General features: G+C 33.8%; 3 protein-coding genes across 3 annotated transcripts; all 3 read right to left on the minus strand.

Annotated features, from left to right (window-relative positions):
- Positions 1 to 845: 845 nt before the first annotated feature.
- LOC130729665 (COP9 signalosome complex subunit 3) lies at positions 846 to 6,091 on the minus strand. The gene is made up of 11 exons (XM_057581484.1): positions 5,822 to 6,091; positions 5,590 to 5,705; positions 5,265 to 5,511; positions 4,964 to 5,021; positions 4,103 to 4,192; positions 3,719 to 3,790; positions 3,145 to 3,234; positions 2,819 to 2,977; positions 2,612 to 2,733; positions 1,412 to 1,484; positions 846 to 1,332 (listed from the first exon to the last, which is right to left on the minus strand). Exons 1-11 carry the CDS (start codon positions 6,004 to 6,006, stop codon positions 1,267 to 1,269), a joined length of 1,278 nt encoding a protein of 425 aa, XP_057437467.1. The 5' UTR covers positions 6,007 to 6,091; the 3' UTR covers positions 846 to 1,266.
- A 2,687-nt stretch (positions 6,092 to 8,778) lies between these two features.
- Positions 8,779 to 10,533, minus strand: LOC130729667 (mitochondrial pyruvate carrier 1-like). Its single transcript, XM_057581486.1, has 5 exons — positions 10,319 to 10,533; positions 9,476 to 9,585; positions 9,296 to 9,350; positions 9,033 to 9,168; positions 8,779 to 8,941 (listed from the first exon to the last, which is right to left on the minus strand). Exons 2-5 carry the CDS (start codon positions 9,566 to 9,568, stop codon positions 8,902 to 8,904), a joined length of 324 nt encoding a protein of 107 aa, XP_057437469.1. The 5' UTR covers positions 9,569 to 9,585; positions 10,319 to 10,533; the 3' UTR covers positions 8,779 to 8,901.
- A 935-nt stretch (positions 10,534 to 11,468) lies between these two features.
- LOC130729666 (sister chromatid cohesion 1 protein 2-like) lies at positions 11,469 to 22,815 on the minus strand. The gene is made up of 16 exons (XM_057581485.1): positions 22,513 to 22,815; positions 21,126 to 21,384; positions 21,006 to 21,043; positions 20,874 to 20,920; positions 19,953 to 20,011; positions 19,090 to 19,829; positions 18,871 to 18,976; positions 17,478 to 17,809; positions 17,252 to 17,363; positions 15,882 to 16,018; positions 15,364 to 15,812; positions 15,160 to 15,246; positions 13,538 to 13,574; positions 13,416 to 13,440; positions 13,196 to 13,328; positions 11,469 to 12,002 (listed from the first exon to the last, which is right to left on the minus strand). Exons 1-16 carry the CDS (start codon positions 22,670 to 22,672, stop codon positions 11,892 to 11,894), a joined length of 2,832 nt encoding a protein of 943 aa, XP_057437468.1. The 5' UTR covers positions 22,673 to 22,815; the 3' UTR covers positions 11,469 to 11,891.
- Between the last annotated feature and the right edge of the window lie 1,753 nt (positions 22,816 to 24,568).

Raw genomic sequence — 24,568 nt, forward strand, 5'->3', positions numbered from 1 at the left:
AGTCCCTCCGGCGAGGACCTGCTACACATACTTTTTCAAACACGAGGACTTAGATTTTACGGGAGGGACTAATTTCAGACGGCCACACAACCACAGGGACCAATTAGAGGATTAACCCTAAAATCAATAGAGGATCAGTTCACTAATATCATGACCACTGAATTTCTCAGGCAAAACCCTACACACTTGTGCAACCTCTCAAGCGCCCTCTGTAACGATAGAAAATGAAGTTTGATTGTAGCCAGCGTGTTAAAATGCTCCTATAATTTTTTTTGATAAGCATGCTCCTATAGTTAATAGGGAGTGAGATTCACCAAATTTAGTAAACTCCACTTTAAAAGTGCAAGAAATTGCATTGAAAAAACTAAATTGCTATTTTTTTCTCGATCATCAGTTCATGAACATTCATCATCGATTAGCATAATAGCAAATTTATTCTTTATATTTTCTGAAATAAAATATTTCTTACAGTAGGTTTTTGCCCTGAGTGGAATGAAGGTTGCTATAAAGATACCAATGATAAAACAACTAATACCAATAATTTCATGAGTTTAGAGTTCATTCTTGTCATAATCTCTTTAAAGATAGCAAGATACCATCATTGTTTGGATCTCATATAGTTAGAGCTCATTTTAAAATAAAAAACAAGGCTTGAATAAGATTTTAATTCCGCTATCCACAATCAGATTTAGTTGTGGTTCCTTACCATCTAATATTTATGTTTCCGGTCATTGTTTTTACAAATAGTTGCCATTATGTCAAAATGTTACTGGAAATTCTATAAAAAAAATTATAGCTGCTAAATTGTGTGAAATCTCCTTTATTTTGCATTTTGAGAAAAGAGCTCATAGAATATAATTTTGTTTGGAAAATTTTAATTGAAGTAACCATAGCAAATATTCCCCTGATGTGCCCCCTAATTAGCAAAAAGGAGTTAGTAGAATAACAAAACTCTATTTGTTTCTATATAAACTAAAAAGGGAGCTATTTTACTTCAGAAACCTCTACTGATTCCTGCACAATGCTGCCGCCAGAGCATCCATAATGCATGCAGTAAAACAAAAGTCAATAGTTATGTAAATGTTCAACGGTCTCCTTGCTAATCCATGACTAAACATGGCTTTGAATCATAGATGAACTCTTTCCTTGAGCAAAACAAATCCACACCCATTTGCACCGGTGAAAGAAAAGAGGGAAAAGGCCAATGGACCTTTTCAAATTGCATCATTCACATCATGAATTCATCTATGAACAGATGCCCTTGCCTTAAATGTTGAATTTTGCTGGAACATCAAAATCATCAGAATCATATCTCGGCCGCTCTCTCCCAGCCTGAATAAACAATTGAGCATGTTATCAATATCTATATACAATTTCACTGGACAGTATGAGAAAAATTATACATGCTCACCTTAGACAGGTACAGCTGATCACATGAAATTTGTTCATCCATTGTACTTAGTTTCCTCGATAGTTCCATAATCCTGTGCGGAAATTGATATACATTTAGTATAACAGGGGTGCATATTATTCAGGTGGATCACCAACTTAACAACAGCAAAGATAACCAAGCCTTTACACACAAGGTAATAGTGGCTACATGAGTCACACACACAACAGCCTAATGTTTAATTATGTATCATGTTCAAAGACAGCCAACTTACCTCTAACCCTCTCTCTCAATGGTTTGACCTTTAGTTTTCATTGGTCTCCATCTACATCTAACTATTTGAATATTCTCCATTTGGTTTTTCATTGATACTTCCACGGGTCTCCACATATACCCAACCCACTTAATATGAGACTATCATCATTTCTACAATGGGAGCCCATTTTCTCTGTAATGATTATATTTCTAACCCTATATATGCAACCATTCATCCATCGTAATATTCTCATCTCTATGACACTTAGCCTACATTCTTGATGGCTCTTTACCACAAAATAGTAAGTCTTATAAAGCATTGCAGGTCTAATAGTTTAGAGGTAAAATTCTTCTTAAAGTTCGAGTGATTCTTTTCTAATGCAGATCACCCATGAAACATTCCTCCATTTCATCGTTCAAATTTGGATTCTATGATTGACAACACCCTCTATCTCCCGATTACTTGGTATAATGGACCTACGGTACTTAAAACATGAAAACTGTGGTATTATATGTTTTCCAATTTCAACTTATAAACTAGGATTTGCGGTCTCTGGTTAAAATTACGTTCCGTATATTCTGATCTACTTCTACTCAAGCGAAAATTATTGCTTCCAAGGTTTGTCTTCATATCTCTAACATTTCATTTATACCTTCTCTCGACTCTCCAACTAAGACTACATCATCCATAAAAACATGTAGCACTACCATGAGATTGTGTCAAGGATGTGTTCACTAAGCATGTCTAGAACCAAGAGAAACTCAGAATTGTTCTTGGTAAACACCTTAAGTAATAGAGAGATCTTCTGTATCCCCAACTTAACCATTAAATAAAAATTTCAGAATATAAAAAAACGGATTTGGCAGCATATTTTTAAATCTACAAGTGAAATTTACTAACCCTCTTATATACATTATAACAAAGTCTATGTGCTTGCTCAACATAAAAAAAAATCAAAAGCATACCTCTGGATTGATGAATCAATATGCTCAATCATCTCACACGTTTTATACTGTTCAGGATCCTCTAAGAATCTCACCATTCCATCCCTCTGGTTGATTGTCGCATGTATCTCACCATCCTGAATCTGCGGTTCAAGAATGTGATTAATAAATAATATTATGATCTTAATGCTGCAAGATGACAAATAACAACATCATTATGAGCATCACCATTTGTAGCACATGCATTTCTGCTTCCTTGGAGGTATTTAACTGCACTGTGCTGGCTATATCTTGGAGAGAAAGGGTCAAGTATGTTTGGGTCAATCTTTGAATATTCCGTTTATACATGGATGATACAACCTGGTTAACCAGTCCAAGATTGTTGTCCTGATACAAACATTACAAGGAGACACTAATAGTCAGTCAAAAACAAATAATTTAAGAGAGAGCTTAATAAGTATCAAACAAGAACAGAAGAGACTGGGCAAAGACAATCGTCCTCTAGTCAAATGCCAGATGCTTCAATTAAAGAATATGATTGTTAAGGAACCCACATTTACAAACGTCTCTGTGTTTGTGTTGACATAAGCTTCTAGTTCTGCAATCTTTGCTGTGCCATAAGTAGTTGCCAATTCAATGTACGGCTGATCAAATTAAGAATAACCAAAAGATGTTAACAAGGTAGAACATACTTGACCCCAAAATTCTAGGCAGGCATGTCAATGAAATCAACAATGTGGTTAGAAGTAATTAACAAAGTCGAAAAACACAAGTAACCCAATACAAGCAAAAATAGTGAAGTATGAATTCATTTAGCATGGTAGTACAACAGAAACAATTCTAAACAAGCAATTCTTAAATTGAGGGAAGCTACAAATTACAGAGTCCCTACAAACAGCAACCTGAAATAAGAAAAACTGCAGGCGACCATGCAAAAAGTATAACTGGTATAGCAACAAGCCAAAAACAACACATAACAATCAGAAGAATAAACATGCTTTACAAAGCGAGAGAGTGTTAATTAGTCTTGCTTAACTTAATGTCATGCGCAAAATATATTGTGTATCAACACAAATGTGCAAAAAAATTGCTAATCATTGTTTATGCTAACTTCAATTATAATTATACCTGACAAAAGTGCTTTAGGTTCCTTTGAGCAACTGAAGAGGTATACTTCGGAAGACTTGAAGCTAACTGTGACTGTACATATGACAAACCAGCTTCTTAGTTACAAAGATGAAACTTCATATGGAATAAGGTCAAATTAATAGAAAAAAGAAAACAGTGCCATACACAAAGTTTGTCACTGAATAACAATGATATTTAGTGAAAGTAAAGCATGAAAGCATAGTTGGGTTGTGAAATCAAAACAAATGAGCGAACCCATTTATCACTTCGTTGATTTCTTTTCTTCCGTATTTTTTTAGGCGAAAAACTTAATCCTCAATCATATTAGAGCACTTTTTTTATTTAATGCCTTCATTATACCACGAAAAGAAAATAAATGCTTACCTGTCCATGATGAATAAGAGAAACCAATATATACTTTTTGTAAGCTTCAACAGCTATAGCATTCATACAAGTCATTGGAGCAGTTACAACCTGAAAAATATAACCATTAAGCTAATAGAGAGGTCTGAACCAAGAGGTTATAAGAAAAAACCATGATCTATGAAGCATACTCCGACACAGACACCGCGAAAAGGCTAACATCCAAAAAGTAGGACACCGGGACACTGCTTATAAATATATCAAAAAATAAAAAATCATAAATATGGCAAATCCAGCTTCTCAAAATCAAGAAAAGTTAGTCTCGTTATGAACAAAACATAAAACAACTTCCTAATACTCTAACGACCAACTGTGCTGTTGATAGACAAGGAAAGCAAGGCGCAAACCAATCTTCTGCATTTTTTGAACGAGAATGTGAATCAAACCAGTGTTATTAAATATCCGCCATTGCGGAATCTCATGGCGGGTTTTTGGCTCTCCGTCATGGTCGATATCCCGTCATAATCCGCCATCATTATTTGTCAGATATGTCGGGTTTTTGGCTCTCCGCCATCAACAACATTGAATGAAAAAGAATGTCGTGAGTAAATGAAAAAAGGAAAAAAGTTTGATTTTAAAATAATTTAGAAAATAAAGATATTTTCTTCTTTGAATTAAAAACAATAATAATAATATCGGTGTCCCACAAGTGTCCGGCTTGCTCTCTAGCCATGACTGAGCCGAAGACTATTTTGTACTCATGTTTGACACTGACACGTGTCGTACGAGTGTGGCACGTGACACTTCTTATAACCGAGGTGTCTGTGCTTCTTAGATCATGATCAATATAAGTTAGAGTACCATAGAGCACAGATGGCTTACATTATGTAGAAGGTCCAATGCCTTGCGAAAGCGCTTCAGTCCAACGCATATCATACCCCTGTCCAAAATTCAAAAGAGTAAGCATATTTCTCATTAATGACCATACAGCTACTAGATTCAATATTTCCAGCACAAGATTCTCAATGTTAACAATGTTCCACTAATTCGCATTAGATTCATATACATCACTAAATGTGAGAATAGAACAAGTTCAACCACCTTAGAAAAAAGCCTTTAGCATGTTATATTATCTAATAACCTAAAACGCGAAAGAAAGAAAGCGTGCAAGCAAGAAACACACCCATAATAACAGTAGAGAAAAACATCTCTTGGTTGTTCAATCTCAGAAACACCATCCTCCAATATGGAGAAGCCAGTTTTATAGCACTTTGCCAACAAGCAAAGCTGAAGAAACTCAGAATGCAAAGGAGTCAAGTGTGCAGGTGAGAGCTGAAGCTTCCTAACAGCAGTGAGCAAAGGACCAACCCCTCTAATGGGAGCTTCAAGCAGCATCACCAGATCCTTCAGCCTCTTACAAACCAATATAACTGCAAAATTGACCAAAACAAATTTAGGGTTTTGCAAGCAAGAACATTAAAACCTTCAGCATTGTTGAAAATCATTACATTTTTCTGGTGCCAATCGAATTTGCTCAACGCTGCAAGCAGCAACGAACCCGGTAATAACTGGAATCACAGTCTCAGCTTGCTCCTTTGAAATTGAATTTGAGGTGAATGCTTCTCTGTCATTACAATTGTAAAACCCCAATCAGTGATTAAGGGTTTCGTATAATTGGCAACAAAATCAGAATCAGAAGAAAACACGAATTTGCGAGAGCGAGAGAGAGAGAGTGATTACAGGACATAGAGAAACCCAAGGGTATGGTGGGAAGGGTGGAGTTGGGAGAAGAGGGGAGACAACCGAGTTGACTCGGAGCGGAGCGAGTCATCGGCCTGCTTGAGGATGATGTGGAGGCGAGCGATGTCGCCGGAGGTGCTCGAGAGCCCTTGGATTTGGGCGGCGAGCGCTTCCAGTGGGTCCATGACTCGGTTCACTTTGCGCTTCACGGTGACTGAGCTGTGTGACTCGGTGGTTCAGTCGATTCGAACTCAATGAAGTGAACGGTGGTTCTCTCGTGGATTTGTTCCTTGTGATACAATCCTTGGGCCTGTGTTTGGGCTCATGGGCTATCTATTATACACATGGCCCTTGGGGGTTTTTTCTTGATATTATTTGTTTGGGTACATATATTGATATTATTTTAATAAAATATATTTTTAATTATTCATGAAATATTTTTCAGATACATATTATTAGTGTGAAAATATAAAACAAAGAAAATATTTTTCATACTAATTACATCTATATCCCAATACATTAACGGTGTGATTATTTCAATTTTTATTTATTTAGAAAATTGTTCACATTTGAATGACTTAGAAAACGTTTCGTTTCTGTAGGATAGCTCAAGTGGTAGGAGCTGAGGGACATATGAGTTGGGTAGGGGGAGGTCATGAGTCTACCGAAGAGGGTCAAGATCTATGAAGCACGAGCTCCGTTACGAACACCAGACACGACTAAAATCTAAAAAGCAAAATATTGAGACAACACTTAGACATATATTAAAAAATAAAATAAAATAATGTGTATATATACATATTAAAAATCCAAAAGAGTATTATATTCACAAAATAAAGAGAACATGATGAACAGTAAACAACCATTGTCATGATATACAATAATAAAATCAATCAACTCCAAACATCACCTATATAAAGTAAAAACAAAGGCTTTTACAGCCCAAACATATGAATATGATCTATGTTCTTCTGGCAATAGAACGTGTCAAACAATATTCTCCTTACAAAGACATCTTCACCATTGAAAAACTAAACAAAGAGGCTTTGAAATTAAGGTTAAGAGTGACAAGTTAATCTCATGACTTATAACTTTTTAAGTTTTATGTCGATGAGTTTCACCAAAAAAAAAAACTAAAAAGCTTCAGTTTACAATTTAAGCACTTTCTACTTTGTTTCTAAAGAAATAGAGTTAATCTATCTAGTGGCCCTCATCATTATTGAAAAATATAGCCTTCGGTTTATCAAGTGATAAATTAGAAACTTCAAGAATCCACATCTTGCTTTCCCTTTGTTGATATGGTGTAGAACTTCTTGAAGTAAGGCGGAGATTGCTATGAACAAATATTAGATTACCCGCTCAATCTGATGTCATCTTGTCATCTTGGCTGGTGCGGGTGCGGTTGTGGAGATGGCGCTGAGGCTCTGCAGGCGCTGTCATTTGCTGCTGTTGATGGTCCATCCTTTTGCTCTGGTTTTTTCGTTTTTCGATTTCAATAGGGACTTATCCGGTGGGTAGACGCTAGGGTTTTTTCAAGGTGTTTGCTATAGTGGCAGGGTTTTTGTTAGCTTTATGCTGCTAGGTAACTTTACCCATGTTGAGAGAGGTTGTTTCTCAACACTTTCTATATTTATATATAATTATCCATTTACTTTCGAAAAAAAAATAGTCTGTGCTCCAATTTCTTTCACAACATGAAGATGAACATGGTTGCCAAAGTAACTTAAGGGAAACTTTTTTAAGAATTGGAGCATGAGCACCATGAATAAGCCACCATGATTTTGTATCCATCTTTCCCATATCAGTTAAAGAGTATCTTCAAATCCTTCTCTTCCATCGAGAATCTTGCAAACTCTATATTCACTTGGTTCCTTTCATCCACATCAACAAAATATCCTTTGAAGCATTTGGTCCTTTTACGAGTAATTTCCATATCTTGATATGGATTGATATGGACGAACTCTATTAGTATCTTCACTTAGTCATTCATGACTATAGTATTTACAAACAATATATAAATGAAATATTGTTATAAATTCAAATAACATAGAGGTAAGTAACTATAAATTATATTTAAGAATATAGATAATGACCTTGGGTTCAAAGAGTCCAATGATCAACTAATATGGCATATACTACCTCCTAAAAGGTTGATCCCTCCGACTCCGTCTTTCTTTCGAACTTGTACATGACTTTCCTTACATTTTCAATCATTGAATCTCACATTTCATATACTACATGGAGATTTGATGCTTTCGTATCCCTTTTTCTTAAAACATCATAGATAGGGCTAGTGTATAAAAGAATGTAGTCCACCTTATCCCACCAAATATCATCCAACAAAGTTTCTTTCACAAATTGGCCTTATGAGGATCATCATCCCCATAATTAAGCGGACCATTGTTCACTGATGGTGATCTCTTCAAGTCCTTTATTTATTTGCCTAAACCTCTTAAGCATCACTATAATGGAGGAAAATCTTGTTAATCTCATAGAGTGGCCCATGATGAAGTTTTTTACTAGCAACATCGTCGCATCGTGTCATTGCCATGTCATCTTTGACGTGATGTGACGAATGGTGTTGGTGTGGTTTTAAAAAACAAATGATGTTGGAGTGTCATATAAACACTTATCTGACACGCAAGCACTTCGCATGAGCTGAGCCTCAACCAAAACCAATATTTTTTCTAATAATAAGGACCAAAATTTAACATTTTTTTAGTGATGGACCAAAACTAAAATGCGCTCTATTTACGATTGCTGGAAACATAAGTAATACTTCAAAGAATAAAATTTAGAACTTATTTGAATTTTATATATCTTATTATATAAATACTTAGTAAACTTATGAAAATAGTCTATAAACTCTATTAAGTTTATTTTTATAAGATTTATATATTAGCTTATAAGTAAGTGTTTATATCAACCTATAAGCTATTTTGTGCTTACATATGAAGTTCTCAAACAAACTTATAAATAAGCTTTTATATGTGGTAAACATTCATTATTGCAAGTGCTTATTTAACATCTTTATCATCCAAACACATTCATCTTTTGTTTGACTTATTGCAACAAATATTTCAATTTGCATCTGCTTCTTCTTTCTTCTGCTCAAGCAACCTATTTTATCAAGCAAATTGTTGAGCAATGTTAGAACATATTTATCTTCAACTCGTGGTAATACATCTATATATGGCAGGATATTAATTACCTTGGAGCTCTGAACCACCTTGAGAGCTGATACAATTGCACAGTTTCATTGGAGACATGGCATACAAGAAGATGTAGATTACGTGGTTTCACTACCCAAGCAAACCTCATGAACAATGCTGAATACACACACATAACTGCACACAACGCCACTTATCAATTAATTAATTACCACAATTAATTAATTGAAATTGGAAACTAATGGGCTCAGTTATTACCACCTATATATTAATGTTAATGCTGAAGAAAGTTATAGTAATTAACCTGCGGTCAAATTGACAGATATGGTTTCTGGTGGTTTCTTTGTGTCCATTGCTGCCTGATATATATAGCAGTTGCAAGGTGATTCAAATAAAAAAGATCACCACAATTTGATTGATGATATTAATATAGTTTGCTTTTACACTAAATCACTTTATAGTGGGAAGGCAAGTAAGAATGTACCGCAAGAGGAAGGCTCCAGTTGAAGGTAGGACCCCAAAAGTGAGTGGTTTTTGGACCAATGGGACTGTTCCAAAACGAGCGGAGGGCGTTCATTTTGTGAGCTAAGCAGCCTGTCAAAAGGGACACATCAAATCAATGTTTCAATTTTTAATTTATTTAGTTTGCATATTTCTAGGAATAAAAATAACGCAGCGGATTGGTTGGTCCGTTAAGCATCTCGGGAGAGTTACTACGGCGAATCTAGAAACTTCATGTTGTCATGTTGTTGCATCATATGTCGTAGTGTAGTTTAGTCATTTTTATCATTTCATATGTAACAACAAAAAAATTAATTTATAATCTCCCTTTAAACTATTTTAAATTTATTTTCATAAGCTATTCAGATTAATTTATGACTTAAAAGTTATGCTTACATATAATATAGGTTCAATTCAGTTTAATAAGTTTATCAAATCAATTTATCAATAAATTTGTATGCGATAAATTTGTATTGTCAATAAACATTTACGAGATAAGGTCTACTGCGCTTAATTAAACACTTTACCAAAAGATTTTTTTCCTTTATCCCTCCTTCTTTTCCAAAATTAAGAATCCATTCTTGTATAAAATAAAAAAATTATATGAACAGGGAGATTTAACTCCTACATCTCAGTTGATCTATTCTGTTTATATGTTTGCTTGGTATTGCATATCGTAGATCTTCAAATATCTATATACTGAAGAACAGAGAGCGAGAGAGATCTTATCTTACAACCTAAGAATATGTAGAATATATGTTGCCATATCTAAAATAAGAAATGGGTATAAATAATTAACAAGAAATTAAAAAAGCAATAGGAGTACCTGATTAATTTGATTGACTTCTATTCAACGTCAACACCTGCTCTGTCTTCCACACGTAGCTATGGTACTTGGAAAGGAAACACAAGAAAAGAAGCCAACTGAACTGAACTCTAAGCTCTCTTTGCTTCACATGACAACAAATCGATGGAAAGATAAAGGAAAGGGGAGATTATGAGGGGAACAAGTGACTGGACATCTTGTTTAGAGTCTTTAGACATTAAATTTAAACTGACTGAACAGAAAAGTTTTGCAGGTCCCACACATGAAAGTTATGATAAAATATATTTATAGCATTTTTGTAAGAGAATAATCTATTGACTCCAGGAGTAAAATAATAAAAATGAATTTCAATAAAAAAGTTTCTCGAGTAGGTTTTGAGTGTCGGAATTTATTATGAAAAAATACTAAATGCAGTAATATGTACTCCATTAAACTTCCATTATTTCCCCCTTGTAAAAAAGATATATTAAACTTCCATTAGAGTCCTATCTCTATGTAATACTTGATAGTGATTCAAAAGCAGACGACTAACATGGAGGTAAAAAAGAAAAAAAGTTATCAAATGGTGTTGTGTATCAGACGTGGATGCGATAAATTCTGGCATAAAATATGATTTTTCAAGTTTATGTCACGTTGTTTTCGATATTAAAAATGCATTTGCTTGGTAGACACTAGACAAGTCCCTCACGTTTCTCCAACAAACTGGGACAAGTTCAATGCACTTACATCCTATCCTCTCTTGAACGTCATCCATGATTAAAATGCTAGCAATCCAATCTTTCGAACCCTCTCTAAAGGATAAAGTTTCATACACACTTCTCCTTTGAGGTGGAGAGGTGGAATGAGGAGAGAGATAAGAAGAAAAAAAAAAGTAAGAGAGAGAAAGTATGAGATGTGATAGATGATAAGAAGAGAGAGATAGAAACAAAAAGAGGTGGAAATGGAGTGTTTAAAAAAAGAGGTGTGTATATATCATTACTCTAATCATCATAGCTTGGTACCCAAAAAGTTATTTGTTGAGAGGAACTGTAAAAGTTCTTCTGAACTAGTCTACACTCATAAAAATTATATATTCAATGACACACTTGATACGCAACAATTATATCAGGTAATATAATATGATAAATTACGATATTTAACATCTACCACACGTTCAAACCATTCTGGATTTTTCATAAGAGCACCACCATTTGCTAAAATCTGAGAAATAAATTGATAGACGAGAAGATCTACAACGAAAAAATGCAACAACAAAAAATCCATCTAACATGTTGGTATTTCTATCTTTGCCACTAGTCCTCTTGAAGTGAGGTGAATGTAAGTATTGTTCTATAAGTGCTCTTTGAGCCCAACAGCTTTCACTGCCTTGACCTAGGCACCATCCCCTCACGCTAAATTTTTTGTAACAAAATTAAGAGGAACTTGTGGCGGAAATCCACACATATAGCAGAGTATCACTAAAATAAAATAACAAGTAACAAAAAAAAATTCCTTTGACCATAAAAAAAATCCTATATTCCACCCGAGTTCTAACAACTTGCTAGTTCTAAATTAGCTCTGACATGTAGCTATGTCAGTTACCATCAGCTCCAAAAGTTTGATCAAATTTTGGGAGTTTGGAGACAGCAATATCTTCATAAGCTTTGTCTTGCTTCACATTCACATAATTTGTAGTTTTCAAAACCTGAAAAACATTAGAAACAACAGAACAAGGTTAAAATCTTTGTCCTTCAACATTGATAAGTAACAGAAATACATGTATGATCAATAAAAACAGGTAAAGGAGAAAGGTATTCCTCCTTCATGCCCCCTCTGGTTCTGCAAATCATATCATACTCTTGGCCTTCTTGACCACCAAAGGGTTTCTATTTTTTTGAAGCGAACACAAGAAAGATGACCTAATTGGCTCCAAACCTGAGCGATTATACAGTTGTCAACAAACCCGAATTGGAACGTCTTTCTTGTGTTCGTATTGCTACCTTTGCTTCAGATTGGTTACTTGTTTTCCACTGGTTGGGGTCTTAGAGCCTTGTCTTTCCTTGGAATCTCAGCATTCTATTATGTTAGATACAGAAGGTACCTAGATCTCCTTAAGTAAGCTTTCTTACATATGTGCTCTAGTTGTGACTGTTGAGAACCCTTGTTCCTTATCCTCTCATGGTTCTAGAACTATTTCAAAAAATTTGTGGGCTTTACTCTGGTGCCACTGACCATATGACCTTCAACTCTTCCCATCATTTATCATACCACCCTTGCTCTACTAATCATGTCACCATATTCAACGGTTCCCATACTCCAATTGCAGGTTGTGGTAATATCAGACTAAGTCCTTCCTTGTACCTAAAAATTGTGCTTCATGTTCACAAACTTGCATGCACCAATCTTATTTCCATTTATAAACTTACCTAAGACTTAAAGTGTGTAGTGGTTTTCTTCCATTCTCATTGTGTCTTTCAGGATTTTGACACGGGAAGGAAAACTGGAGTTCCTATAGGATGAGTGAAATTGGAGCAACTGTTGCTATAGAAAGCCATAGTAGGAATTTTAGGGATTTTGTGTTTGAGACACTTCTTGTCTTACCATAAAGGTTTAGCTGGAATTCCATGATAACATTGCAATGGGGAAATACTATTATATACAGGGGTAGAGTATCTTTATCAATAACTTCAGAATCCAAGTCTGGTCTCTAAAATCAGAATATATCTAAATTTATTACAGAAATTAAACAATCTAGCAAAATAACGGGAAAAAATAACTTCATGGCCTAAACTATCCATTACAATAATTCCTTAATCAAAATAAATTATGATTATTCCTAATGAAACTGCAACCACTCATAAATAATATTGATCAACTGATAAGAATCTTGAAACATACCAGTAGTTCATAAAACATCCTTGCGCTTTCTTTCCTATCCCGTCCTCCTACAACTTCTGAAAAGTTCACATCATCCCCCTCTTTTTGTTTCCCTTGATCTTGAAACACCCTATGCAAGTGACTTGCAAATTTCCTATCATCATCAAAGAAGATAAATCATAAGACAATCTTGCAAACAATATTGAACTGCTAACAATCCAAAAGCCAACTACCACCTCACCTGGTTCGCGCAGACCACCCAGCTTCTGTAAAGAAAGGAATAACCATGCACTATTAGGAAGACCACAGAATATAACAAATATTTTTTACAATTTATAAATAAAGATTTGCAAGAGTTCTCACCCAATTTTGAATTCTCTGTTTCACATGAATTTATCTCCTGAGACAAACACAATATATGCAAGGATTCATCAATTAGTTAATACTCCAAGAATAAACAGAACACAATAAAACTGAGAAGAATTTCTAAACTCAAATATGGTAAGGAAAGAAAAATAACAATCCAAGAAACAACATCTGTCGCGTGCACATCTTCTGAAAAGCTGATTGGGGTTTTTTTTTCTTCAGAAAAATAATTGGGGCTTGGCTTTGATGCTTGAAATCATCATGTCGAATCTATTTGATACTTATATCAGTCACCGTTTTCTTACAGATGCAAGAAGAATTTACTGAAGGAGCAGAGGAAAACAGGAGGACCAGGAATCCTCTAACCAAAAATGGAAAAAACAATCAAACAAATCAAAACATCCCCATTGGCTCAAGCTGAATTATTTTATCTTGAACCTCTATCACACCCCCTCATCCACTCTGAGTTTGAAGCATGAACAATACAGCTCATGTTTTTATTGGAAGGAGAGGGGGACGAGGGATCAAACTCTAGACCACTTGGTTATAGTGATAGAGACACAGAGCTAGGTGAAGATACATGGATGATTTTATATTACATCTCTAATAAGCTCAAAAGTGCTCTCCAATCTGTGTGATGCAACTCCAACTTGGATGTTGCCTATCAGGTCCGATTAGCCTCCGGTGGCTGGTCGCAGGGTTTAGGGGCAAAGGTAAAGGCCATAATGAGAATGGCAAGGGTTTAGACGTAGAAGCAAACCCCCATGGATCAAGAGCTCTGATACCAAGTTAAAAGGAGAAAAAAAAAAATTTATTTCTTATCTAAAGACTAGTCTACATTTATTAAGTAAAATTTCCTAAAATTCAATCGTCAGAATCATTACTCAATAAAAATTATCCATGTCAAGTTATACATTAAAAGCAATTACAAGAATCTCAGAATATCCTAATATGATAATTACGGCAATTACAAGATACTGTTAGCCTATTTACATTATTTACATATTTTCAGACTTGCATTAACCCATAAAGAAGCATTAAAATATAATCCTATCCCAAATAACATTCAGAGGTAAGTGGTAACTCCTAGCTGAAAGTTTTGGAAACTTTCTGTGACCAAATTCACCTCATGCATGCAGAGAGAGTGAAACTCTACAACACCTTTTCCTACTTCCTTCTACCAAAGCCTTGATAATAGAGTGAAAAAATTCAAGAAGAGTGGGACGATATGTCCCATGCTCCTCAAACAACCAATACAACTGTGACCATAACTGTTTAGGAAACTTACAATGCAGAAAAACATGAGTAGCAGCATCTGAATTCTTGCAAGTAATTAAGTACACCTAATTTAATATAGCCTATCAAGATCAGACCACGGTTGCTGGATCATGACAACAGGTTTATCAAAATCACCCTCAAAAGTGGAGGACACACTTTGGAGAAGAAAAATTACTGTATAATTCAAATTAAAAAGAAATTCTAACAAATCATACTATACCACTGCAAGATAGTTAATAAGATGAATTGTCGCAAATTTGCTATTGCCTTCCAGGTTACTCATAAGCATAAATGTGGTGAAAAAGCAAAACTTTAACATTATTGTGCATTATAGTAGTTACCTCATTTATCAGATTAAGTTCGTCATCTTTTGTTGAACATTGCTCCTGCTCTACACTTTCATAGGAATCTGAAGATTCTATATTAAACTGCAATATGTTTTTTTCTCTAGGTAAGTTGCTCAGGACAATTATGGATGTAGTGAAAACTACAAATTGTTACTGTCAGAACATAAACAAAACTTCCATGATTTAGCTATTTATTACCTTTTCCACCAGCTCAGGCACTTCAGTCTCTTCCAGAGGTTGCTCTCTCTCTGTGTTTGCATCAGGATTTGAAGGTTGCTCTTTCTCTGTGTTTGCATGAGGACTTGAAGGTCCTAAGTTATCTGAATATTGAATTTCAGTTCTCCTTGGGAGCTCAACTGACCTAACTTGTATATTTTGGCACGGAGGGGGGGTTTGTGGAGCAGTTGCTATATGTTCTGGATTGTCAAAAGTTTGACACCCTGACACATCTAGCGCCCCTGGAGTTTCATTAGTTACTAGTGGATCTAGGCCTTGAGGAGGGGTTCGTAGAGAAGTTTCAATATGCTCTGGACTGCCAACAGTTTGAGATTTTGACACATCTAACCTCTCTGGAGGTTCAACAATTTCAAGGGAATCTGATATTTTCATTTTCTTAGAGAAAAGGGATTGAAGCTGCTGCAGGAAACCTGCAGAAAAACAAGGTTAGTAAAGATAGAAAATTTTATGAACGAATAGAATGATAAACTCAAACTTACAAGGAAAAAAAGACTCATTGAATCCATCAGGAAGACTGGAAATGCAGGATTCTCTCCGCTTAGAAAGCAAAGTAGGACGAAATTGTCTTCGATTAGAAATTAAGTCACTTGTATCAATTAAGCTCCTTTTAAGTACCCTGAAATGGTCCAGAATGCAGTATCTTCAGTCAGAGTTCAGAGCATCACTATGTTGAGGGAAACAACAAGACTTGAAAGTCCAAATAATGTGAGCTAAATTAATGTTCAGTTAAAATGGAATAGTAGTTGTTCTTTCATTTATTAGGAGATCACATAAGATACATATGATTTTAGTGCAAATCAAAATAGGACGGTTTAAGAAAGCAAGTACAAGATGAGGAACACGAGAGACAAAGAAGGATGAAGAAAGTATGTAATTCAATCTGATAAAGAAATTGCAATGGTATTTGTAGTTTTGTTCCTCACTTATCTTAATTAAAACAAAGCTTATTGTAACACACACGCAACATTTCAAGTTCATAATATTCAATATACATAACATGATTCATAATAATCAAATGACATGGTGGCCATGAGATATCCAACTAGTTCAAAGCTTAAAAATTGTATTAACATCTAATATAAAGAAATAACAGGAAAAGAGGAAAAACCAATGTAAAAGTTCATTAATAAATGTTAGATAATGAATGGATTGACTTAGTGATGCTTTCAAGAGTGAAAATGCAAACTACATCGTAAAGGTTTTTTATTTATAACAAACTTACAGCTTTGTAAGCTATAGCTTGAGGAGTGTTAGAATTTTTGAAAAGTATTTCATAATATTTTGGTTGTATCTCAGAGTAATTTAGATTAGAATACACTAGTTTATTTGTTATAATTGGTTCCAACATTTCATTTTGTTCCACGATTTGTTTGCCTATATATTATAATTAGACATCATTTATTAGTATAAGCTATAGATAGAGCTTAGTGCTTTGTATTTTGTACAACATTATGCCACATCCTTCACACCGATATCAACAAAGTTCTATGACTGGGTATTATTTTTCTCCCCCTACGTCTAAACCCTATAATTTCAACATTATCTAACAATAAGCAAAATTTCATAAATAAAAAACTCATACTTGTGACGCACCTATCAACTATGATGTTAATGATCATATCATATTATCAATTTGAAAGGATTTACAGCTTAGGAAAAAATATGGGAATAATATTCTAGATATAAGGCACCGTCCTTTTATACCAGTCTTCTGCACAAGGAAGAAAGGTAAATAACCATTAAAAGAACAGTATCTCATACAATGGCATTATAGAACTCAGACATACTAATAAATTGAAGAAATAACGGTTGAAAAGAAGATTGTCTGAGAATACTTTTGTTTGCTTACTTATCAGACAGGACTGTCATTTTATCAATAACAGGTTTTCTTTTCCTTGAAAGGTGACCAGGCTTTCTTACAGCTCGTTTAGAAATAGGAATGAAATCTGATGTAGTAGTACCTGCCAAAATAGATTTCATAAGTAGGAAACCAAAAAAAATTGCCAATATTAAGAAAATGTCAGCAACTGCAGTGTCAACTTTCAAGGCCTCTACAGAATAATGGTTTTACAAACCTGGTTTTGGTATTCCAACTGAATGACCTTGAAACCTAGACTGAGGAGTTACATCAAGATTTTTTGACTGTTCTGGAATAGAACTAGGTGTTCCATCTTCAAATGAAACATTTTTTTGAGAACATTTTTTGCCTTCTTTACCATGCTCTTTAGTAGACCCTCCAACGACTTCTTTCTGGCTCTCCTTGGCAACAGAAAACGCAATATGGTCCACACATTCATTTTGGGAAGATATATTATCCTGAGGCCTTCCTATACTTTCTTGAAAATTTCTTGCTTCATGAATTTGAGTAATTTCCTGATGCAGTTGGCATGATGAGCTTGACGTTTCCCTGGCCATAATATGGTCATCGTCAACTTCACGAGATTCATTAAATGCTTCAACATTTCAAGTCCATAATATCCAAGATGCATAACATGATTCATAATAATCAAATGAAATGGTGGCCATGAGATATCTAACTAGTTCAAAGCTTCAAATGTATATTAAGTATTAACATTCTAATATAAAGAAATAAGAGGAAATGTGGAAAAACCAATGTAAAAATTCAATAATAAATGTTAGATAATGAATAGGATTGACTTAGTGATGCTTTCAAAAGTGAAAATGCAAACTACATGGTACTATTTACTAATTAAAAAAATTCCCCCTAACGAATGAATTTAAATGAGATTTCAATACTCCTGGGGTTGGAGTCTTCGGTACTACTTCCACTCATATTGCGACACCTATTCATGTTGCATGCATTTTCATTTTTTCTAAATTTAATTTTTAAAAAATATTTTCACTTTTACACTAAAGGAGTGCCCAGTCTTCAGTAGTACTACAGTAGTACTCAAGATTTGTTTGGTGCACATTTCTATTTTGTCACGTCTCTTGTTTCTTAACATGGTGTCTAGAGCCTAATGAGAGATAACCCTAATCCATGAATATCAGGTGGACCTACTGCCAATCAGCGATGCCATATTGTCATCTATCCGGCCAAAGCATCCAACTCTTCCTAACTATCACCAAAGACAGAACCCCAATCACTAGCACTAGGACCCCTACATAAAGTTTATTTTGGATCTAACTCCCTATAACAAAGATCATAATCTCTATGACGAGCATCTGTAACTGCATAGCATCAGAATCTCACTATCATCTGTAGTTGGCCAGCAGCATGGGCTAGGCACCATAGAACATGCCACAGTGCATGCCATAGCGATGATGACCACCATAGTAGTGGATATGCATCTTAGTGTTAGCCACCTTTTACCAAAGAACTTCCAAGTTTTCCTACTCATACAACTGTTTCTCATACAATGGCATTATAGAACTTCAGACATACGAATAGATTGAAGAAATAACGGTTGAAAAGAAGATTGTCAAAGAATATTTCTGATTGCTTACTCATTAGGCAGGACTGTCATTTTATCAGATTTTCTTTTCCTTGAAAGGAGACCAGGCTCTCTTACAGCTGGTGTAGGAATAGGCATGAAATCTGATGTAGTAGTACCTGCCAAAATAGATTTCATAAGAATGAAACAAAAAAAAGCCAAAATGAAAATAAATGTTCAGCAACTGCAATGTCAACTTTCAAGGCATCTCCAGAATAATAGTTTTACAAACCTGGTTTTGGTATTCCAACTGAATGACCTTGAAACTTAGACTGAGGAGTTACATCAAGAGTTTTTGACTGCGCTGGAATAGTAGGTGTTCGATCTTCAAATGAAACCTTTTTTTGAAACACTAATTTGCCTTTTCTATCATGCTCTTCAACAGACCCTCCAACGACTTCTTCATGGCTCTCCTTCGCAACAGAAGACGTAACATGGTCCACAAATTCATCTTGAGAAGATATATCATCCTGAGACCTTCCTATACTCTCTTGAAAATTTCTTGCTTCATGAATTTGAGTAATTTCCTGATGCACTTGACATGATGAGCTTGACATTTCCCTGGCCATAATATGGTCATCGTCAACTTCACAAGATTCATTAAATGCTTCAACGGATAATACCGTTTCCTTTTCTCGCTCAGAAAACATACTGATATCCGTAGATTCCTCCTCAGATATTCTACTTCTTTCTTTATTTATTCCATCCACACATTTCACAATTTCTTGAACTATTTCATCCACACATTTCACAATTTCTTGAACTTCTTGGTCTTCATTCATTTGTTGATCTTCACCAGACAAGTTGATAGATTCTTTTTCTGTTTCGTCAACAATTAAAACTGAGTCAAAGTTCATTGGTTCCTTTCGAGAAAATAAGCTATTCTCAAGTTGTTCTTCTCCTGCCACTAAATTAATTGAACTATCTGGTGGGGAATCTTCGAAGTCCATGCCCATCATCAGACGATGAAAACTGCAAGGGATATCACAAAATCACATAGGATCAATGGAGAAGATATGCAATGATTCCAAAAGGTATTCAGCAGTATGTTATGATGGAATAAAAAAATTAATTCGAAAAATTTGATAAACTTACTGTTCCACCAAAGAATTATGAGCAGAAGAGGAGCTTCCACCGGAATCAAAATCCTCAAACTGTAAATAACAAAACTAAGATATTGTGATTACGCAGAATCAAGAAAAGAATATCTGTTTGCATAGTATCTATAGTCACCAAATCTATTTTTGTGCAAATTTAAAACCATCAACAATGTGGAGAACTCCAAAATAATAAGCAAATAACATCTGATGACGGCAATTGCAATTACAACAAAATTCAATTTAACTAGGTCACCCAGTCATTCACTGATGATTTGGAGTATCCCCAGACACCCTGAAGATTATTCCAAATATATATGACTACAGTTATTGTGCAACTTTATTAGTTAGTATCATATTCCATCACCTAATATATCCCCAAGTATATTTGGTACAAATGTATAGATGTCATGGAAAAGTTACTGAATCTTTTCTGCCAATTTTTTCACTTCAATACTATTAAGAAAATCTATATAATGAAAATAAAAAACAACAGGAAGATATTGAATACAATGAAAATTTATGATGGCAATCCAATAAAAGTGACAAGGACCAATTAACCTAAAAACTGTTAGCTGGAAGCCAAACCAAAAAATAATCATGTACGTATTTTATACATTGCATGTATTGGGTGTAATTGAATAAAATTCTCACTTAAGGAACTCCATAAATGATAATTAATTATTAACCATCATAAAAGTGGCAATCAACAAGAGATCCAAGGAGATATAAACATGAGGGAAAATAGCATTTAACTAGACAGGAGTTGATTGGGAATATATTACCATAGAGCTGAAGATAAACAAGACACTAGCACTTGAGTAAATGAAACTGAAGCAACATTATTCAGGTAAAGCTCAAAGGATTCAAAACCTACAGTGTAAATCCTAGTAAGAAGTAAGAATTATGGAATGCATACCTTGTCGTGCGAAAACTGCACAGATCTCTCAGTTTTAGATAAAACCTCTGTTTCATTTCATAGCATATTACTTAATCAATAGAATAAGACTAACGTTACAACCAAAGGAAAATTGAGAAGCAATTCTAGTACCTTTAAGAGTAATTTTTTCCTTGGGAGCAATATGGTCTCTGAAATTGACAGAAGATAAGTAATGAAATGCGCAAAAACTAGAAGATTTTTTTTTGAACCAATTAAACTTTTAAATCTTACCCGCCATCATCCTCAAGTATGTCCAGATCAAAAGCATCCAGCTCAAATCTTTCTGGTATTGTAACAAACGTATGCAAGGTTTCTGGATGTGCATTCCTTTTAGTGGTGGTGATAACAAATTCTTTGAATTTTGATAGTACCTTGTTACAGTCATGCAAGAGATATTCAACCTTTTTTGAGTATATTCTCACAACACCGAGAACAAGATAGGCCAGCACTCTATAGGATGTAACATCCATTTCACCTTGCAAAATCTTTTCTGCAGAAGGATAAAAAGGAAAAAGAAAAAGTGAAAACAGTTTCATAATATCAAACTGGATCGTACAAGGATGATTAAATCAAAACTTCAAACATTATTAAAAAAAATTTGGAAGTAATAGGACCAAGCAATCTCACAAAATCTATATAGAAGTGTTTGTTACCAACTGCTAATATAATTAGATATGATCAATCAGTTCAGAAGAGCAAATAAGATACATTAGTCTGACATCTTTCAAATTTTGGTAGCCAAGACGAGTATCAAGCAGCATTTTTGCAACTTGTACGTTCTTTAACATGCCTTATCTGTTAAGGTACTGTTAACTTTCTGGTATCTGTATGTTGATACAAACAATAGAAATCAGATTCATTTTCTCCAAAACCATAACCATTTTCCCCCTCAACGAACAACATGAACGTTAACCGCATCCATCATTTCCAGTATTCTTTCTCCATAAACTTGAATTCAGTTCAAATAACTTTGACATTTTCAAGAGGATTTTAATTTGCCATGGCAATTAGCAGTAGGCATATAGGTCAATAATCACCTTAAAATATTAGACATGGACATAATCACTATAAGAGTAAAAGTTGTATGTATGAATGACCAAAAAAAACTTAAGCTGGAAAAGGTTCATCAGATTTTACCATAACATTTTTTTTTGCTTTGTGGGGTAAGGCTATTCTGTTAAACCAAAGGCCAAAGGGTGTCTGAACATGAATAAAATGATTTAGAATCCCACATAAGAAAATGACTTCCACCCCTTAATTTCACTGCTCAGAAGCTACAACAGCAATTTTACAACCAACACCATCTAGAAAGCGACCCTTTTGTCACCAATTTCTCAAACTATTAACAAACACAGAAGAACACACAAAACAGTGAAAACCCACTCCTCCTATGATCATTTGAATAATAAAGAAATGACACCCTGAAAAAAAGGAACAGAAAAACACAAACTTTCTTGTCTCATAGTGAAATGAGAGAAGTCAACAGCATTATCAGCACAACCATGATAAAAACACTCAACTTTTCTGAGTAAAATACAGTCTTTCCATTGTTTCTTCACATAAAGGAAATGGGAAAAGGTTGAAACTATGGGAGAGAGAAGAGAAGAAAAAGACTAACCAATACAAGAGGAAATGTCAGTGTCCACGACTTGAGCTTTTTTGAGCTTCTTGTAGAAGTAAGCTGCAACCCACATAGGATCTCTCATTGAACAAAGGCTCTTGGTGTTCAACATTTCACTAGCAGCTTTATCACTCTTACTCTTACTCATCTTCTTCATCTTTTCTCTGCTCTGAGAAGTGTTTCTCAGTCAGAGTTTGAATTTCAGAATGAGAGGATGAATGAAGTACATGGGTGTGAGCAAATTTTGTTGTGGGAAACGGTAACCTGCAGTGGCCAAGAAGCTCTTTCACGCCAAAAACAACAATGAAAAAAACATCAACCTCTCCGAAAAAGAATAAAAGTCAAAACAAAAAATGTTTTTTTGTTGTTAACAAGGAAAGCAACTTAATTACCTTGAAAATTTATTTTTCCTTTTCAATTATTAGATTTTAAGTAATAAGTTTTCATTGTATTTGATGTTTTTCTTTTATTCATTTTTTTGTTTTTTTTTCCTTAATAAAAATAGCAAAGATAAAATCACAGTAAGAACACATCCATTACATAGAGAAAGGATAAGATCAGTTATTAATATTTTTTAACTTGATAAGATCATATTTATTGAGTATTAATGAAATTTACTTTAAATATTAATTGTCAATAAGAAGTTGAGGAAAAAAATTAAATATTAAAAATTAGTATTTTGACTTTTTATATTTTTTATTAAACACTTCCAATAGAAAAGATAAAATCAAGTTGATAAGATCAAATAATAACAATAGAAATGAGTTATTTTTTTTGAAAGTTATAGTAATGAGTTATTGATTACCCTTTTATGTTATTAATTGTATTGACTATAATTGCTGCTCCTACAAATAATTAATTATTTGAATGTAAATTAATTAATTAGTTAAGTACCAAAAGTTAATTAATTATTAAATATAAATTAAAGTTAGTCAAGATATTGAATGTCAAACACAAGTTGAGGAAAAAATTAAAACATTAGAAAATAATATTTATTTTTAAAAAATATTTAATATTAAAATTAGTTAATGATACAATACTATTTATTATTAAGTATTATAAAAAAAATTAATATTTTAAAATTTTATTATATAATATGAACTATTTAATTTTGCATGTGCGTATTATTTGAAATATTTTCTTTAAATATTTTTATGAATCTATTATCTATCTATATAAATTGACTTGAAGAAACATTAATGAGCCAATTAATTATGACTTGGGTCAAAAAAGTCAAATTCATTAAGAAACATATTATAAATATATTATCATTAAAATATTAATTGCCAAAATATGTTTATCATAAAATAACAAGAAACAAAATACTATCAGTACTACAGTAATAATATTAATATTAATGAGTATTGAGTTTTTCCAAAGATGTAAATAATAAATTTGACTTGACCAAATCAATAATGTGAGAATTAGTTATGATTTGAATTAATATTTATGAATTCATTAATAATATGTTTATTACTGTTAAATATGGTAAAGTTTACTGGAATAACCATTAATGAGATAATTAATTATTATTTAAGTGAAAAATAAAGTCACTATAAAATACTTAAGAGAATTACTTATGATTTAGCTATTAAACGAAAGGTTTTATTATTATTATTTAATGCAAAATTGTAAATTCATTTAACAAGATTCATATTCTAAAGAATATTTTCAAAAAATAAAGTATTAAAAATAATTTATCAGAAAATATAAAATAAATAAACAGTACATAGGGTGGTAAAATGGGGCTTGACTCGTTGAACAAGCATGTTTGGCTCACTTTTTTTTTGGTAGGTTGGAACTTTGTACCCAATCCTAAAAGTGCATTAGCCAAACTCAACCCTCATTTTTGCCAATGGCGGGTTGGGCTCGGGTCGACCCAACCCGCATTTCCACCCATGTGTTTAGGTTATGTTTTGTGCAAAACTTTCATATGATTGCATTACATTATCGTTTATAATTGTTGATTGATTATTATTGGTTGAAGTAAACTTTTGTTGATAATTATACATCATATCTAGTAATGGTAAGAAGGTTAAGTGAGTGCATATAA

Source organism: Lotus japonicus, chromosome 1 (genome assembly GCF_012489685.1).
Source record: "Lotus japonicus ecotype B-129 chromosome 1, LjGifu_v1.2".
Taxonomy (NCBI): Eukaryota; Viridiplantae; Streptophyta; class Magnoliopsida; order Fabales; family Fabaceae; genus Lotus; species Lotus japonicus.